This window comes from Cnephaeus nilssonii (assembly GCF_951640355.1).
Source record: "Cnephaeus nilssonii genome assembly, chromosome: 13".
In the NCBI taxonomy this organism is placed as follows: domain Eukaryota; kingdom Metazoa; phylum Chordata; class Mammalia; order Chiroptera; family Vespertilionidae; genus Cnephaeus; species Cnephaeus nilssonii.
In genome coordinates this window covers 43,656,657-43,676,391 of record NC_137084.1, presented here as the reverse complement: position 1 = coordinate 43,676,391, position 19,735 = coordinate 43,656,657, and the positions used below count along the sequence as shown (strand labels likewise).

Here is a 19,735-nt window from a genome sequence, read left to right as displayed (position 1 = left end):
CTCTCCCTTCCTCTCTGAAATCAATAAAAATATATATATATTTTTAAAAGTAGCTTAAGCCCTAAGCAGTTCGTTTCAGTGGATAGAGCATTGGCCTGCAAACCTAAGGGTCCCAGGTTTGATACCCCTCAAGGGCACGTACCTTGGTTGCAGGCTCCTCCCCAGCCTGGGCCCTGGTCAGGGCGCGTGCAGGAGGCAACCAATCAATGTGTTTTTCTCACATCAATATTTCCCTCTGTCTTTCCCTCTTTCTTCCAGTCTCTGTAAAAATCAATGGAAAATATCCTCAGTGAGGATGTAATAAAAAAAGAAAAGTAGTTTAAGTTGGGCTTTTGCTTTTTACTCCTAACCCCACCTTTGCCTTGGGACAAAGACAGTAAACTACTACCTTCCCACTAAATCCAGCCTGCTACCTGTTTTTTCATTTTAATATGTTTTTATTGATTTTTAGAGAGAGAGAGAACGGGGAAGGGCAAGGGATAGAGAGAAACATAATTGATAGGCTGCCTCATGCATTCCCTCTACTGAGGATCCAGCCCACAATCAGGGCATGTGCCCTAACGGGGAATCAAACTGGTGACCTCTTGGTTCCTGAGTTGATGCTCAATACCTGTTGTGTGTGTGTGTGTGTTTAAATGTATTTTTATTGATTTCAGAGAGGAAGGGGGAGAGAGAGAGAGACATCAATGATGAGAATGATTGATCTGCCTCCTGCACGCCCCACATTTGGGATCAAGTCCACAACCCAGCGATGTGCCCTGACTGGAATTGAACTGTGACCTCCTGGTTCATAGGTTGACACTCAACCATGGAGCCACGCCGGCTGGGCCGCTACCTGTTTTTTAAATTAAGTTTTATTAGAACTCAGCCATACTTTCTCACTACAAAAAGAGTTGAGTAGTTGTGACAGACCTTACAGCCCAAAGGGCTAAAAATATTTGCTATCTGGCCCTTTACAGAAAAAAAGGGCTGATCCCTGCCTTGGTACAAACCATAGCTGTCCCCTTTACTATAAAAACTGAAGCCATAGGCCAGACTATTGGTGCAGGTGTCCACAGGGGTAATATTAGGGCAATATAAAATCTCTGGTTGATGAAAGGGCCTGGTCTTTCAGTCCTCTCTACCTTTTTTCTTTTAAAACATCAGTTAGTGGATGTAATCTAGGGAGAGTGCCTCCTGTAAGAACTGCTGCTTCCTGAACTGAGTTTAAAGGCTTCTTTCTCGTAGCATAATGTTTTCAGTGTTCATCCATGTTGTACCATGTATCAGAATTTTATTCCTTTTTGTGGCTGAATAATATTCCATTGCATGTATATGCCACATTTTATTTACTTATTCATCTGTTGATGGACACTCACATTTTTACTTTTTGGCTATTTTAAGTAATGCTGCTATGAACATTGGTATAAGAGTGTCTGTTTGAGTTATTGTTTTCAATTCTTTTTTTTAGTAAAAACATAGAAGTGGAATTGCAGAATTATATAGTAATTCTATATTTAACTATGTTTAACTTTTAATCATTAGCAAGTCCATTGTCATGAATATTTTCTCCTATGTTTTATTCTAAGAGCTTTATAGTTTTACGTCTTAAGGTTAGGTCTTAGATCCATTTTAAGTTAATTTTGTATCTGGCTTAAGGTAAGGGTCCAATTTCTTTTTGTTGTTGTTAATCCTCATTTGAGGATATTTTTTTCATTGATTTTTACTTTTATTTTTTATTATTATTTTTTTAAATATATTTTTATTGATTTTTTACAGAGAGGAAGGGAGAGAGATAGTTAGAAACATCGATGAGAGAGAAACATCGATCAGCTGCCTCCTGCACGACCCCCACTGGAGATGTGCCCGCAACCAAGGTACATGCCCTTGACCGGAATTGAACCTGGGACCTTTCAGTCCGCAGGCTGATGCTCTATCCACTGAGCCAAACCGGTTTTGGCTTTTTTTCATTGATTTTTAGAGAGAATAGAAGAGAGGGAGGGAGAGATAGGGAGAGAAAGAAACATCAATATGAGAGACACACATCAATTGGTTGCCTTCTGCATGCATCCCGACTGAGGCCGGGGATCGAACCTGTAACCCAGGTTCATGCCCCTGAGAGTCGAACCTGCGACCCTGTGGTGTGTGGGCTGACCCTCTAACCACTGAGCCAGACCTGCCAGGACTCCAACTTCAATTCTTTTGCATGTGGATATTTAATTTTCTTAGCAACATTTGTTGAAAAGACTGTTCTTTCCCCTTTGAATTGTCTTGGCACCCTTGATGAAAATCAGTTGATAGCCATATATGTGAGAGTTTATTTCTGGATTGTCTATTTTATTCCTTTGGTCTGTATATCTGTCTTTATGCCAGTACCACACTGTTTTGATTACTGTAGCTTTATACAGCAAACTTTGTTTTATTGCACATCACAATTTTTACAAATTGAAGGTTTTTGGCAACCCTACATCTTATAAGAGCATTTTTCTAAGAACATTTGCTCACTTTGTGTCTTTGTCAGATTTTGGTAATTCTTTACAATATGTCAGATTTTTCCTTATTACATTTGTTAGGATGATTTGTAATCAGTGATCTTTAATGTTATTATTTTAATTGTTTGGGGGCACCACAAACCATCCATAATAATAAAAGGGTAATATGCTAATTAGACTGGACGTCATTCTGGACATCCTTCCTGACGAAGCCAGGCTGGGTCCGGGTGCCTGTGGGTGGCCCGGGGGAAGCCAGCCTGGGTCCTGGGTGCCGGAGGGAAGCCGGTTCTGGCAGCTGGGGGAAGGAAGGCCTACTCTTGCACGAATTTTCGTGCATTGGGCCTCTAATGCTCTTGTAAGATGGCAAACTTAATAAATGGTGTGTTCTGACTGCTCCACCGATTGGTCATGCCCCCAAAATGTCTTCCCCCTCCCATCCTCTCTGTTATTTTCTTGATTCACCCATAATTCTGCTTATACATATGGATAATTAATTCTCTTAGAATAGTATCTATTTTGTGAATGGAATATGTCAGTGGAACTACCTATTCTAGAATTTGAGTTTTTCCAGTGCCTCTATGACACTTTTATACCTATTGTGTGTTGTTTTATTTTGGAACATATGTATGCATTTCTGTTGGGTGTGCCCTAGGAATAGAATTGATGCGTTATCATATTTGTCTATGTTTGTCTCTACTGACCAGTTTCCAAAGCAGATAGAACAGTTTATACATGAGATTTCCAGCTCCACATCAGTATTTAATGTTGTCTTTTTCACCTTTAGAATTTAGGTGGGTGTATAGTGGTATCACATTTTAATTCAAAACTTGGTAAAAATGCTGTGCTGACCAAACAAATGTGTGAGCCAGATGTGGTCCATGGGGCACCTCCAGATTAGACTGTGTTGTCTTTGAGGGTTAAAGTTTCTCTTCAAAGATCTAAATATATAAAAGCCTAAGTGACTGTTACGACCAGCCAGCCAGCCGGTAGCTGTGACACGCACTGTCCACCAGGGGGCAGACGCTCAACGCAGGAGCTGCCCCCTGGTGGTCAGTGCGCTCCCACAGCCAACCTCCTGCTGTCCCTCCCCCCAGCCGACCACCCCGATCAATCGGCCCCTTTCGGGACTGGGCGAGATGGCCCTGATCACCGGCCAGGTCGAGGGACCCCCACCTGTGCATGAATTTGTGCACCAGACCTCTAGTAATTTTATAATTGTTGGACAGCTGGAAGATTAAAAATTCATGTTGCAATACTGTTAGTGGAGAGATTTTGAAGCGAACTGCATTTGGAGCATCCATTTGCATCCCTCTTGCCCTGTTCAGTGGGGTGAGTGGAAAGAACCATAGTGTTATCAGGATGATGGCAAATGGTAACCCTGAGGCTGTAGAGGCATAAAGAAAAGTGCCCTTAAACCCAGTTGTGGGAGGTTCTTTATAACCTGGCCACGTTCACCACCCCCTCTCACCATACAACTTGCTGTGACATCAGACTGTTTTCTGAACATCATAGTGCTCTCAAGGCCAATGTGTTCCAAGGCCTTTGTTCATGCCATTTCTTCCATCTGTTCTTTCTGTGTGGAAAGCTCTCTCTCCCTTCTGTACTTGGCAAGCTCCTACTCATCCTGCAAGGTTCACCCAGAATTTTTACTTCCTCTCCCGAAGCTTTCCCCAGTTCCCTTAGAGTTGGATACCACCTCCTCAGAGGCACCATGTTCCTCTCTTACCTCATTAAATCATTGATGTTGACGTCTCCCTCTCAGTTGATGTATCTGGGAATATGGCTGAAGTGGACACCTGAGGTTTTTGCCACCCATCTCACATCTATTTATCCTATTTCTGGGAGCAGTGCCCTAACTTTCAGACACCACCCCATCCCTTCTCAGAGCCCTGTTGTTTTAGACCATCTTTCCCAGACCACCTGCAGCCTCAAAAGGCCTGATGCAAGATGGTTGTATTTCCTTCCCTGACAACCTGGTCTCTGGGACCAACTCACTGTAGAAGGATGAGAACGTATTGGGACAGACCCCAACACTACAGAACTCTCAGAAAGCAGGCTCACCCATTAGCTCAGATGACAGAGACCCTGATAACAGCCTCTCTCTTGAGCCCTCAGGGATAGCCAACTTCAACTTCCTACCTTATGAGCGTGGGGAGGGAAAGCAAGATTCCGAAAGGTTGTTATTTGCCCCAAATTGCCCAGCTAACATGCGCTCATGAGTTCTACCTGACCTCAGAACCCACACTTCTCACTACACCAGAGAAGGCACTAGTTAGGTGCTGAGTCATGGAGATGTCCTAGGGGGACAGGGCCTAGGGAGAACAAACAAAGCCAGAGCCAGGGCTAGAGCCAACACATCTTTATTAGTCTCTGCAGCAGGGCCACGGGAGCCCCTACCTACAGGGGAACTTTTGCAGGCTACTCTGGCTACTGGGCAGGAATATTAGCGTTTCTGTGGTGATTAGGATGGCGGGGGGGGGGGGCGGGGGGGGGGCAGAAGGAGACCAGATGAGGAGACTGCTGGGCAGCCAGCAGGGAGGCACATGTGGGGGGCCTTCTGAGCTGAGACAAAGGTAGTTTATGCCCCAGAAGTGAACACTGCCATCTTCCCCAGAGTGAAAGTGGAGAGAAAACCTAAGAGGGTGATAACCACAGCTATGGGCACAGGGCCAAGCCTCTGGGGAGCATTTCCTGATGGAGGATCCTAGGGCTGGAGGTCCCAAACAGGTGCTTTCTGGACACTGAAGGAACAGGGAACCCAGTAAGCTGGTAGTGGCAAGGATGGGGCTAAATGTACAGTGTTTTGGGTTTGGGTATGTGTTAAAAAAACAACAGGCAATATATTCATTTATTATGAAACTTCCTCTAAAGAAACCTCACATCTCCCCCTTACTCAGCAAGCTTCTTAACCTAGAGGGTATAATGATCTGACCCCTGCCTCCCTCCCCAGCCCAATTAAATGCCCCTTTAATTTCTTTGATATGCCATGATGGTCATGGCTCTGCACTCTTGCCAACAACCTTCTAGCCTGCCTTCCTCACTCTCTGCCCTCTTACTGTCCAAGGACTGGTAACTCTGCCTTGTCAGGTGTGTACAGCCGTTTTCCCCACCAAGCCTGGAGCCACCCCAGGAAGAACCTGACTTCTGTGCCTCCAGCACCTGGGAAACTAGAAGCCACAGGAGTTGTTTTTTGTGCCCTGTTGTGTTTGGGGCAAATATACCCATGTGTCTATAATGGATTTCTGGGGTGTCTGGCAGTAGAGACAAGGATTTTTAGTTAACGTTTGTGCCTCCCATGGTAGCTTCTTCCCATGTTGGGGTGAGGGTGGGGAGCAGGAGGGGGAGATCCAAGCTTCGCATGGCTAATAGGAAGAGGCCAAAGTTGGGCAGGGCTTGGGTGGAGGGGTGGGGTCAAGGAGTAAACTATGCGCGAGTCTCAGGGCTCAGAACCAACAGGGCGACCACATGAGCGAGCCCAGCGCCGCACCGGTGGCCGCCCCCGCGAGCATGCCCATGGCCAGCGGGGCCCCCGAGCTGTAGCAGGGATCATCCCGCACTACCACGTGCGTTACGCCTCCGGGGCCTGCGGAGAGAGCCGGGGAATTGAGACGAGGGAACAGCGCGATCTTCGCTCCTCTCCTCCCGCTTGACTCCAGCCCAACCCAAAGGAAGGCGCTGAGCCCACCGTTCTGTTCCCTAGTCGGAGAAACTGAGGCCTTAAGGTGGGAAGGAAGTGCGGCCCGCCCCCTCGGCTTCCAGGCCTTGGGTCCGCTGTGGATGTGGGCTAGGATGGAAAGGCGAGGAAACCCCCGATCTCTAAGAACCTCCAGACCACATCTGGAGCGGGGGGCGACAGCCATTCCCGCATTAGCCACCAGGGGTCACTACCAGCTCAGGAACGGGTTTTGAGCGGCCTGAGAAAAAGGCCTGGAGACGTGAGTCAGCCCTGGGCTGGGAAGGGGCTCCAATCCAAGAGCTATTCCGAGTTTTGGGATGGGGAGGGCCTCGTGGAGGTTCTGCCTGAGAAAATCCTTGGTCACTAAAAGGGTGGGGCCTGGATCGAAGCAGGAAGCTGGGCGGGCCAGAACTTTACCTGGGTAGGGCTGTCCGTAGGGCGGTCCATAGTAGCTTCGAACATACGTGGCGTCGTAAGCGTTGGGCGACACCACCTCATAGTAGTCCTGGTACGGGCTGTAGATACGCACCTGGGGAGCCCTGCCAGGTTAGCTGCCTGGGAATTCCCTGGCCCGGGTTTGGCCCCTTACCCACTACACCCAGCTCAAGTCCCTCTGGACCCATGGAGCTGCCTCCCCAAGTTTAGAAGTGGGTCCCCAGGGTCCCTGTATTCTAAAGCTCAGCCTCTATACCCAGCTCCCAGTGAGGCCATTTTCCGCCCTGGCCTCCCACCTAGCACTCCCCAAATCAAGAATTCTCCATGGTGCCCAGCTGGTGTGGCTTAGTGGATTGAGGGTCATCCCATGCACCAAGATTCCTGGTCAGGGCACATGCTCAGATTGCTGGCTAGATCCCCAGCAGGGGGCGTGCAGGATGCAGCCGATTGATAGTTCTCTCTCATCCATGTCTCTCTCCCTCTTCCTTAAAAAAAAATTAATTAAAACATATTTAAAAAGCATGTTCAAAATAATTCTCCATGGTTTCCAACTTCCTTCATAGATAGTCTAATATTTGCTAGCAGCTCTCTAATGATTCCATTTAGAGAAACCCGATGAATTTCTCTACTCTCCTAGTCACGGAGAGGGAGACCTGGCCAAGTCCCAGGCCCAGGAAATAAAAGAGGGTTGGGGAGGAAGGAGTGGGATTGATCCAGTAGGGAAAGGAAGTAATTAAAGTGTTATTGAGCATCCACCATGTACCAGGCCTGAGGGAGGTGTTCACATTGTTACCTCCTCTGTTCCTTACCACAGTCATTATCATCTCCACATTACCACAGAGCTAGGGATGGAGGCTCAGAAAATGGCCAGTGTTCTCCGGGAGGGAGGAACGCACTCCCTGCCCCCTTCGCTCCCCATTAGATTTTTACTAACCCTCCAAGCCGAACTCAAAAGTCACCCACTCCAGGAAGCCCTTCTGGGCTCAGAAAGAATCCTTTCTGAGTTCTCTGTGAGCTATGCTTGTGCCTCTTATCCTATCCTTCCTCTGGGCCTTTCCTGCTTGCACCCCAAATGTAAGCTACCCGTAGGCAAGGACTCTGATTTGTGTCACCAGCAGGGTCTAGTGAATGCTAAGAATAAATATATGCTGAATTAAATGGTAGCTCCTAGTCCAAGCCCCGCATTTTACCTATAGAGAGCAGACCTGGAGAGGGGCAGAATCCCCTTCTCTCCTGGCTCCTCCTTGGACACCCTTCCACGCTCTATCTCTTTCTAACCAGGCTTCACACCTGAATGGTCCAACTCCCCTTTGAAGTCCAGGTGTCTTAAACTCCATGCATCTCAAAGTGATTTCATCATCCTTCCATCCCCCCAAACCTGCTCTTCTGTAAATTCTTTTCTCTAAATGCCACCACTATGCACTCAAACCAAGACATCATGTTGGCACCCTTGTCTTCACACACTCATCTTCCACATCATATCAGCCATCAGGTCACATGACTTTATCTTCTAAATATGCTCTTCTGTCCATCCTTTTGGCCAATGCCTAAAGAATAAGCCATTAGTTTTGGCAACTTGGAAGCTGTGGGTGACCTTGAAAAAAGTACCTTTCAGAGGAGTGATTAGGAAAAGAAGCCAGACTATAGGGAGTTAAAGAATGATTGAGAGGTGAGGGATGGAACCAACATATCATGACATCTCTTTCAAGAAGTTTAGCTGTAGCCCTGACTGGTTTGGCTCAGTGTATAGAGCGTTGGCCTGCCGACTGAAGGGTCCCAGGTTCGATTCCAGTCAGGGGCATGTGCCTTGGTTGCGGGCACATCCCCAGTAGGGGGTGTGCAGGAGGCAGCTGATCGATGTTTCTCATTGATGTTTCTAACTCTCCTTCTCCCTTCCTCTCTGTAAAAAATCAATAAAATATATATTTAAAAAAAACAAGTTTAGCTGTAGCTCTGGCCAGTGTTTCTCTGTGGTTAGAATGTTGGCCCATGCATCAAAGGGTCTTGGGTTTAATTCATGGTCAAGGGCACATACCTGGGTTGCAGGTTCTATCCCCGACTAGGTCAGGGTAGGTACAGAAGGCAACCAATTGATGTGTCTCTCTCACATGGATGTTTTTATCTCCTTCTTTCTCTCTCTCTCCCTCCCTCTTCCCTTCCACTCTGTAAATATCAATAAATGAAAAAAAAAATCCTTGGGTAAGGATTAACAAAAAATAAAATATAGACTTCAAGGAAGTTAAAAAAACACAAGCTTAGCTGTAAAGGGGAGTTCTCAAATCTCGATGCCATTTCCCAATGATGGAGAGCTTGCCTTCCTCATCTTTTTTTATTCACCTACCTAACTTGTCTTTCAGAGTCAACTCGAGTATTACTCTCCCTGAACCTCAGGTCCTGGTGGGCTCCCATCTGGGCACTCATCGGCCTTAGAGTTTCCTGATCACAGCAAAGCACCACTCGGTAGTGTCACTGCTTGTATCCCTGTGAGTGTGAATCTCTCTCATCAGACTTGTAGACACCCTATCATCACCACCAAAGGCAGCACCTGGGTCTAACCAGGCCTGATTGGAACATGGTAGGTGCCTAATGTACTGAATATATCTCAAGTGAATCAAATACAGGGTCAGACTGGAACTAAGGTCATCCAACTCAGTCCAGTTTCAAGTTAGGGACAATGACCAGACCCAGGGCAATGCAGGAGGCTCAGACAAAAAAAAAGCTCAGTCTCAAGTGACTTCCCTCACTGTGCTCCTTCTCCAAGGGTGATCCAATAGGGATATCTGGTGGGGGTGGCCAGGATTTGAGCTCCAAGCCTAGAAGGGGCTAGAGAGATCTAAGCACTCAGATCCCGAATTTTATCGGTAGGGAAGTTGAGGTCCAGAGTGTACACCTTTGCAGCTGCACAGGGAGCCAGTGGCCCTGTCAGGCCCTGGAGAGAATGGAAAACACCACTTCATGTCCCTGTGGGCCACCTGTTTCTACCCTCCAGGCCTGGGAGGCTCAGAGGTAAAGTCATGTGGGTCACCTGGCAACGGGGCAGGGGATCCCCCGAGACCTCATGGACAGAAGAACCAAAGGACTTGATTTCTGGTCCTCTCCCTCTCTGCAGGCCTAGACCCTTATATGCAAACAGATCCCTTCCCTCAGAAAAACTGTTGTGTACTTATAAGATTTTAAAGGTTCACAGCCTTTTTTTAAAATCCTCATCTGAGGATATTTTTTCCATTACTTTTTTTTAATTTTTTTTTTTTTTTTTTTTTTTTTTAGAGAGATGGGAAGGATGGGGAGAGAGAGAGAAAAATATCAATGTGAGACATCAATTTGTTGCCTCCTGCACGCCCCTGGCTGGGGCCAGAACAAACCTGCAACCACATACTTGCCCTTGACCGGGAATTGATCTCAAGACCCTTTGGTCCATGGACTGACACTCTACCACTGAGCAACACTGGCCAGGGTGGTTTACAATCTTTTAAATCCTATTTTTTGGAATCTCCACTGTATACAAACTTGAATCGTAGTTTGGGCATGGCGGATGCCTCAGAATACTGGGCTGGAAGTCCCAGCCCTGCTACTGATGAATTAAGGGACCCTGGTCAAGTTATGCCCTCTCAGAGCTTCAATTTTCTCATCTGTAAACAGGGACAGTCCTACACTGCCCACTCCTGAGCCACAGTGAGAATCCAGCAGAGCCACATCTAAGCAACTAGCTGGTCCTAGTACTTCTGAGCTCAGTGGTTCTTGTACATTAGAATCACCAAGAGAAATTTTTAAACCAGATTTCCAAAAGCCACACCTGTGGTATTAGAGAATCCAGAGGTAAGATCTGAACATTTCTGGGTGGTTGTTTTTCAAGTCCTTAAGCGATTCTAATGTACAACCACATTGCTCACCACTGTGCTAGAAAAGGAGCTCACAGTTGACTATAAGACCACAGGTACTCTATGGCAGGCCCCCACTGTGCCCTGGCTGAGCACTGGAGAGAGAGAGGATTCATCCCTAAATCCTGCATTCCAGAAACACTGGGGGTGTGCAGGGAGACAGACAGGGACTAAATTATAATATGCCATAATAGGTTTTTCACTTCTTCCTTCTTCCCTTTATTCATTCACTTGTTTGCTCATTCAGTAAACACTGCCTTGGGCCTACTTGTGCCTGACCTTGCGCACCAGGAATAAGGAGGGTCAAAATATCGACTGTCTCTCCATCACTAAGTAGCCATTGACCTGCTGTATACCCAGCACTGTGCCAGGCTCCATAGGGCAGAGCTGATCAGACCTGGTCCTTGCCTTGGAGGATGTTCCAGGTCTCATGAGAGAACAAAGAGAAGTAAACAGAATGGAAACCAGGCAGCATGAAGACAGTACTGAGCATCAGTGCAGCGGGGATGTGGGAGGGAGTGGTGGTACCTGGAGGTCTGGGAGTCCTCCCTGAGGAGGTGGCAGCCTTTGAAGCGGGTCTTAGACGATAAACTAAATGTCAGTTTGTCAAGTGAATATGGAAACTAAGGGTTTTCACAGCAGAGAGAATAGCATGTTCTGGGAAGAAGGGAAAGGTCTGGAGCAGCTAGGACAGAGGGTACAGCAAAGCAGTTGGAGCACAGGGGATGAGGGGCCTGTGTAGGCAAGACTGGCTCAGGCAGATCCTGAGGCCTTGAAAGCAGGGTTGTGGTTGGTGTCCGATGGATGGGAGCCAAAGAATGTTTGTGAGCCGGGAAGGGATGTGACCAGGCCCAGTTTGGGAGGCACATCCTGGTGGCCAGGATGGAGGCAAGAAGGGCTAAGTCAGCACTTACCCAGATTCGCCTCTCAACATTACAGGGGCTCCACGAGCTGGTCACACACCTGACCTTGGGGCAAACCCGGCGGCTTCTGGGAGGGACGGTGGCTCCAGCTGGGGCCTGCTCAGGCCACAGAAACCCAAGAAGGGGGAGGAAGGGAGTTGTCAGAGGCTCTCTACATCTGGAGAGACTCACAGTTCTTAATAGGCCCTACCAGAGCCCTCTTCCAGCTGGGCAGGGGCTAGGGGTGTCTTCCTCCTCCTCACCCATGGTAAAGGGGGGAGACTAGGAGGGGGTGGTGATTTTGCCAAAGTTACTGAGAGAAGAAGGATCAGTAGCCTCTCTCCAGAATTAGCCCACCTTCACGTGTTTCGGGCTGCTGAGGTTCCCGTCTCCAGGGAGGACAAAACAGCTATGATCTGCCCTTCCAGCCACCTGCCCCCTTCACTGGCCCCCCAGCCTTGCTCCTGGCCCTGTGTTCCCTAGAACAGCTGGGGTCAGGAGCTCCTCCTCGAGCCTCCACCCAGAGCAGGGTATAAACCTGCAAGATGTGGAGAGATAAAGTGCAGGTCACTCCTGCATAGGTACAAGACAGAGAACCCCCCGCCCCCCCCCCCCCCACACACACACACAGGCATGAACACTCAGAGACAGGCAGACACTGGTACAAAGACAGAGACACAAACACAACCCCCTTGAGAAGCTCTGGGACCGGAGGGATGTGTGTGTGTGCAGAGCAGTGGGGGGTGGAGCAGAGGGTCAGAGCAGAGAGGTGTGGTAAGCAGAGCAGCAGGAAGGCGGACAGGAAGAGCAGGGACAAGGCAGCTTCATAGAGTCACAGAGTGCAGAACGGTCAGCTCTCACCTCCTTCCTTCCATCTCTCAGGTGGGACTGATTTGCCCTGTATAAGGGGGATTTGGAGCTCAGAGCCAGTTTAGCCCAACTGGGGTCCCTCCACCTCCGTCCTACTGACCACTGCCCAGCCTCCTCACTCCTAGCTTCCTCTAATCCAGCCTTCACCCAGAAGCGTGAGTCTGCTCCCCAAAGTTTGACCACAGCCCTTCCTGCTTAGTGACCTTTACTGCTCCCCACAACCCTGGGGTAAAGTTCAGTTCCTTTAACTGGACTTCAAGGCCCTGTGTGACATAGCTCCTCAGAGGTCACCTTTCCCATTTCTTTCCCTCCGCACATTACCCTCCAGCCAGGCCAGACTCCTGGCCCTGATACACACATGCGCACATTCACACAAATGCCCATGTCACCTCCCTGCCTCTGCTCCTGCAATTTCCCTCAAAATCTCACACTGACCTAGATTCCAATACAGGCTTTTTCACTGACTATAAATTATGAGACTTTGGACAAATCCCTCCCTCTGAACTTCAGCTTCCCTATCTGTAAAATGGGGCTGGAAACATCAACCCCTACCAGAGTTGTTGGAAGTTTAAATGATATAACCCATGTCAGGTGCTCATCGGCTTGCCCTGCTCTCAGAAGGTAGATGCCTGAGGGGGTTTCTTTTTTTTTTAATTTTATTAAGACCTTTTCTATCTATACCAGGTCCGAAGGGGTTTCTAAACGCATCCCAGTTTTCCCTGCTACTTCCCACGGACTTCCTCTCAAGATGAGTAGGACTCCACTGCACCACAGATAGAAGGAGCAAGCATGGAATCTGGAGACAGGCAGATGGGGGTCAAGGCAAGTTGGGCTGAGCTAGGGGCTTTGGACAGCTCCTCAAACCCACACCTCATTAAGTTCTGTTGGCTCTCCCTCTTAAACATGCCTTATCCTCATCAACTTTTCTCTGCCAGCAAGGCCTTAGTCCAGTCCTCCAGCCAGTCACCTGGTCAGGGTCCCAGCCTTCTAACTGGTTTCCAGGATCCACTTTTACCCTCTACAATCCATTTCCTACCTACCAGACAGACTATCTTTTTAAAAATACAAATCCCCTCTGACCTATTCGTGCCATCCCTCTGCTTAACAACTTTCCATGACTTCCTGATGCTCTCCGGAGAAACTGACATCCTTAACACAGCCCGTAACGCCCTGCCAACCCTCCTTCCCCACCGCCCTCTCACTCCCTGAGCTCCAGCCACCCAGCCTTCTTTTTGTTCTTCAACTTGCCAAAAAGTCTTAATCCCTCTAGGGCCTTTGCACATGCAGTTCCCTCTTCCTAGAAAGCTCTTCCATTCACCCCACCCCACCCCTTTCACCCAGTCTATTTGTTTATACTTCAGGTCTCAGTGTAAGCCTTGTCTGGACTCACATCTGAATCAGGCCACCAGGGTGGTCACAAACTGAGTGTACACTGCACGTCTCCATCAGAGCAGTTACCACCATTTGCAATAGAACAAACAACCGTATAATTAGTTGCTTCACATCTGGCTTCCCAGTAGGCTGAGTCCAGGAGGGCAGGGCTCACATCTCCTGAGCTCACCTCTGATCCCTTGCCCTGGCACAGTGCCTGGCATGTAGTAGAAAGTCAGTAAATGTTTGCTGTGTACGTGAATGAAACTCAGTCATCATTTGCAGAGAGGGAACAATAATCCCAACCTCACAGGACTGTTGTGAGGAATAGCTGCAATTGCTTCTGTACCACACCTGGCACATAATAGTTGCTCAATAAAAGACAGTTCCTTTCCCCCAGCTCACATGCCATCCCCTTCTCGGAGGCCTCTCTCTCCCTCCTCTGAGCACCAGTGGACCATCTTCTGTCCTTTCCTGCTTGGGACTCAGGGCATCTGAGTCTGCACAAGTCAATTCACTCACATACAGTGGCCCCTCAGTTCTCAAACTTAATTCATTCCAGAAGGCTATTCGAGAAAGCGATTTGTTCGAAAACCAAATCATTTTTTCCCATTACAAATAATGTAAATTGAATTAATTTGTTCCAGGCCCCCAGATGATTCCCTGTTTTAACCTTTCTTATATACAGTACATGTCTAAGGTACTGTTTAACCTATAAACAAACACTTCATTTCTTACATTTATTGAACCACCCCTACTCGCAACCACTTGTAGCACTTTTCCAGGGGTGTCTTTCAGGAAGTCAGCATGTGATCTTCCCTTTTTCACGTGTTGCTGCCTCCAAAGTGTTGTCACTGGCTAACTGATTTTTGTTTATCCAAATCAACATTTTTTTCTACTAGTAACTCTTCAATGGCCTGGGATCATTGATTCTTTCACACGCTTAGCAACATTAGCACTCTTGATGGCCCCTATATGTTTTAAAATTGTGCTAGTTGTCCATTTTGCCAGCAAAAACAAAAACAAAAAAACCCACAAAAATATTCACAGCACAATTTCCTGAGATGTTAACAATGCAGGGTTTAGCAGTAGACTCCAATTCTCTCCTTTGTTTGTGGCCTGAGAGATGCTTTTTGTCATGCTGATGTACCAGCATGAAAGGGTTGTCAGGTCCAGAACTGAAGTTTTTATTCAAGGACCAAGACATTTTTTCCCCATGAACCAAATTGTTCCAGATGGGAGTCGTTCCAAGAACCCAGGTTTGACTGTATATGGGAATTGAGAACTCCTGGCAGGCGGAGACCGAGTCTGAATCACCCATGATTCCATGGCAGGTAGGGGTGGGGAGGAGAGAAGGAGGGAATGGGGGCTCACCGGGGTGGAATTCGCCTCCAGCAGCGCAGTCTTCCAAGCTCTGCAAAGCAAACCCCACCGTACTATGAGGGAGGGTTGGAAGAAGGGGGATGAGCCCCTACAGTTTAGATTTAATTCCCCCACCCAGACTCTTGCCCCATTTTGGGGGGGGGAGGGCCTAAGATCTTTTGAATACACAAAGGTGACCCCTCCCCTGCCCCAGTCACATGGACAGAGCCCTCAGTTGAGCTGGAACCTCGTAATTCATTCGTAGTCCATAGTTTTCACCCTTTAGAAGGCCCAGTTTCCCCATGCAGACAACAGACAACTGGGCCTGGGGGTCTCTTCGGGGCCTTCAGATTCTGACCTGCCTAGGCTGGTTCTCTAGCTGCAGTACCCCCCCCCCCCCCACTCCTGCCCACATCCAAAACCTACAAACAGTTCCCCAACACTCTGACCCCAGAGCCCTGGAAAGGCCCAGTGGACACAGGACAATTGGGCTTTTGTTGGTTGCCATGGCACCTGTCGGGTGGACAAGGCAGCTCTGTGCTTTGTCTACCCAGAGCTCAGCTTCCCCCACTCCCACACACCCCATCTCATTCGCTCTCCTACAATGCAAAGGCCAACGGACCCTCTGCCAGAGGGTAGGAAGGGAAAGAATGTGAGTGAGCAGCCGGTGCCTGAAGATGCACCCAGGCTCACAGTGTGGACCTGAGTCTGACACTGGGGTGCCCCCATGATATGGCAGGCTGCCTCTGTTAGGCAGGTCAGGATCCACTCCTCAGATCAGTCTCCAACCAGGACATCACCTCAGAAGGAGGGTCCTTTGAGGATGCCACAGGGCTCTGTTCCTTTGTATCACCCTAAGTGAGGGCTCACCTCAGAGACTGCTCAAGACCTGACTCTGAATGATCAGGGGCCACACACTTGAGGCAGGTGTGCACACTCCTCCCCCAACAGTCCAATGGGGTACCTTACCAACCACCGTGAGCCATCAAATCCACTCCTCCAGCCTCCACCAACCTGACTGTCTCTCTGTCCCCTCTCCCTAACGTCAGGGAACCAGGAGGCCCAACGAGGAGCAGGCATCTGATCACACGCCCTAGGATACCGTCCCATCCTCTCCCGGGAGCAACTCACACGGCGTCATCCTGAGTGTCCGCACACAGGTGCAGGCGGGAGCCTTCCCGGAGACTCACGGTCAGCAGCCCGTCTCGGCTCCGGCCCTCGGGGGGCTGCACATCTAAAGGCAGACACACAGAGAAGGGGTCTCCATGGGGCACAGGCCCCTTCCAACGCAGGTGTTCTCGGACAGACACGACGGGAGGGCCGTACTCATAGTCACAGTGCCAGAAAGGAGAGGGCTCCTCACCGTGGCACTCTTGGCCGATCTTTATGTTGCGAACATTGGAGCGGATAAGCACACGGTCCTCCTCGTCCTGCGCAGTCTCATCGTGGTAGTAGCCCAGGGTCCCATCCAGCCACAGAGCGAACCAGTTCCGTTTCCAGCGGCGAAGGATAGAGCCTGTGAGATATTCCAGACCCGCCAGGCAGGCTGATCGCGGGGCCTGCTGGGGGCCAGAGCCCTGGATGGGCTCCCCGAGTCCTCTGGCCCCAGTCCCTCAGAGTTGCAACCACCCGTGTCTATCCCCTGAAGTGACGGCAGGTCTTCTTTCTGTCTTGCTCACCCATTGCCTCCCCCCATTAGGCCTAACACATAGCAGGGGCTCCATAAACATTTTAAATGGCAAATGAGTGATCTGATTCCCCCCTTGAGGGCTTCCAAGGCTAACCCCCAAGTCTCTTTAAAGGCAAAGACCTCTCCCTACCCTAAGCCTCTGTCTTCGTTCTTATCTCTGACTTGTGTGATGGTCATTCATGTAGTGTCTGCCTCCTCCATCAGATGGGGATGGGGGGTGGGGGGCATGGTCCACAGCTGGACCTGGACTGGGTGTTTGCTGAACCAAATGAACTGAGAATAGGTCATGGAGGGGATTAGGGGGCTCCTAGCCCAGAAGTGCTCTTGCTAAGATCATGACCCTGATCTGAGCGTGGGTCTGGAAGCTGAGCCCCAGCTTCAGACATTTTGTGACTGTAAATCTTAACAGAAAGGGCAAAGACATACGAGAGCTTCTTAGAGCCTTACGGGCTCCAAAGCACAGGGGCATTTTTCATTTTGCCCTGAGCCTTGTTATGGGGCCAGCCATGGGCTGGGGTGCTGTGGACACACAGAGGATCAAAGCCAGTCCCTGCCCTTGAAGACAGTTATCGATCTCCCTATAACTGTCTTTACCTGTGGGTGTCACCTCTGGGGGAGGTGACACCCACAGGTAAAGACAGTTATAGGGCGATCGATGCTATAATAGGAGTGTGGATGAGGCATTGGGGATCAGAGAAGCGAGCCTCCAGCCCAGTTTGGTGTTACAGCATGGGCTGGGGTGGGGGTTAGAGGAAAAGTCAGAGAAGGCTCCTCACAGAAGAGGACATCTGAGCTGCGTCTTGAAGAATAAGTAGAAGTTTACCAGGCAGTCAGGAATAGGAAGGGCATTCCAGGCACAGGGAGAAGCATGGACAAAGGTGGGGAGGATAAAAAGGGCCTGGTTGGCCCCGGCCATGGGGCTCAGTTGGCTGAGTGTCATCCCAGGCACCCAAGGGTCACCAGTTCAATTCCTGGGGTTTCGGTTCCATCCAGGTTGAGATGTGTACGGGAGGCAACTGATCGATGTTTTCCACACCAGTGTCTGTCTCTGTCTCTGCTTCTCTCCCTCCCACTCTCTAATCAACAAAAAACATATATATATATTTATTTATTTAAAGGGCCTGGTTTCTTGGGAGAAGGGTTCACTGTGGCAGGCCCAATAAGCCACTGTCCTCACTCCTTCCCCTGCACAGGCTTGGTCACTCACTCTGTCTCCACAGCCAGCCACCCCTCACCAGGGCCATTTCTTCAAAAGGACTTCCCAGGATGGAGTCAGGCGGGACCTGTCAGAGGAGCCACAACACACACAGGCCTCATCAGCAGTTCCAGAGCAGCTCTGGGGAGAGAAGCCCCCAGCCCCGTCCTCCCTGGGGGAGCCACCGAGGGAACGTTTCAAGGAGTGTAAGTAAACAAACAAGGCATGCCTGCCTTTCTCCTCCCCGCTCTCTGCTCCAGGCAGAGAATGGCAGCTCTGTCCCGTGGGGTCAGCAGGGCAGCCACCACTGTGCTGGGGTGGGGGAGGGGGTCAGGAGTCTGGATTCCAATCTCAGTTCCATAACCTTGGCCAGGTCCCTTGTTCCTGGCCTTTTTCCCTGGACCCGTAGAGGTGTGACTGTGAGGCAGGTAGAGGTTGGAGTGAGTAACTCATAAAATGTTAGAACCCCTGGGATTCTGAAAGGCTGGCAGCACAGAATATGAGAATCACAGCAATAAACGAGGGGCCTTCGTAATAAGAAAATCCTCCTCACACTTGAACGTCATCTGAGCCGTTTGTAAAGTGCATACAATAATGGTTCAACGGCAGCTGACGGACTGAGCGCTAGGCCAGGTACACGCCTCAGTGCTTTCGTCTATTACCTTACTGCAGTCCCACCACAAACCTTGTGACACCCAGGACACTGGGGCTTGGAGAGGTCCAGTCCTCTGTGCAGATCCACTTGACGAGTAAGCAGTGCAGCCAGGACTCACACCCGGCAGTCCTAGCGTCTAACCACTTTACCAGTGGGAGCTTTTAAAACTCCAGATACCCAGCCGAAACCGGTTTGGCTCAGTGGATAGAGCGTCGGTCTGCGGACTGAAGGGTCCCAGGTTCGATTCCGGTCAAGGGCATGTACATTGGTTGCGGGCACATCCCCGGTGGGGGGTGTGCAGGAGGCAGCTGGTCGATGTTTCTCTCTCATCGATGTTTCTAGCTCTCTATCCCTTCTCCCTTCCTCTCTGTTAAAAATCAATAAAATATATTTTTAAAAAAATAAAATAAAAAAATAAAACTCCAGATACCCTGGTCAGGCTCAATTAAAAGCTAATTCAGAATGGCTGGGGGTGGGAAGCAAGCACTGGAAGTCTTTAAAGGTCCCTAGCTGATTCAACGTGCAGCGAAGTTTGGGAACCACTGCACATACTATACTACCTTCCCTTGTCCCAACTGTAACTGTTAGCCGAGTAGGATATTTACTCCTATTTTGCAGATACACAAACCGAGCGGTAGATACACTGACTTGTCCATGTATGTGATGGAACTTGGATTGGAATCTAGGTGTCCTCTATTCCTCAGGGCAACTTACCTGCGATCAGGTGCCTCTGCCCCTCCCCCACTTGCTGCGTAGCAAGGGCTGGCACACCTGGGCTGCAAGGCCCGGCCTTGTCCCTGCTTCTCCTGCCGCTCCCTCCCATCTCCAAACCCTGACACAGGTCAGACAAGAGGGCCAGGTGCAAGCAAACTCCCTCTCCAGCCTCCCCTTGATGCACCCACCTGTCTACACCTGTTGCAGGATGCTGTTGCCCAAACAGCCGCTACTGGATGCTGCTGCCACCCAACCCGCTGCGCCTGCGCTTTGCGCGCCCCAGAGCTCCTGGGGCATTTCACTCCCCAGACTACGCCCCGGCCCGGGACTCGCTGCCCCTGAGCCCCGCCCCAGGCCCCGCCCTCCCCCCGGGAGGGGGCGTGGCGTGGAGCGCGGTGCTATCGTAAGGCCTCTGGGACTTGTAGTCTGCAGCTCTGGAACCCAGCAGGACGCAACCGCCCCTGGGTGGTAGCCCTCGTCTGACCCGGCGCACAGGTGAGAGGCCGCACCTGCGAT

General features: G+C 49.7%; 1 protein-coding gene across 2 annotated transcripts; it reads right to left on the bottom strand.

Annotated features, from left to right (window-relative positions):
- Positions 1-1,133: 1,133 nt before the first annotated feature.
- PLEKHB1 (pleckstrin homology domain containing B1) lies at positions 1,134-19,507 on the bottom strand. 2 transcript variants are annotated; one of them, XM_079787864.1, is made up of 7 exons: positions 19,408-19,507; positions 17,863-17,938; positions 16,329-16,481; positions 16,097-16,199; positions 14,978-15,017; positions 6,565-6,676; positions 1,134-6,054 (listed from the first exon to the last, which is right to left on the bottom strand). In XM_079787864.1, exons 2-7 carry the CDS (start codon positions 17,897-17,899, stop codon positions 5,915-5,917), a joined length of 585 nt encoding a protein of 194 aa, XP_079643990.1. In that variant the 5' UTR covers positions 17,900-17,938; positions 19,408-19,507; the 3' UTR covers positions 1,134-5,914. The 2 variants fall into 2 exon arrangements, with proteins under 2 accessions (XP_079643990.1, XP_079643991.1); XM_079787865.1 differs by lacking the exon at positions 19,408-19,507 and adding an exon at positions 11,375-11,479.
- Between the last annotated feature and the right edge of the window lie 228 nt (positions 19,508-19,735).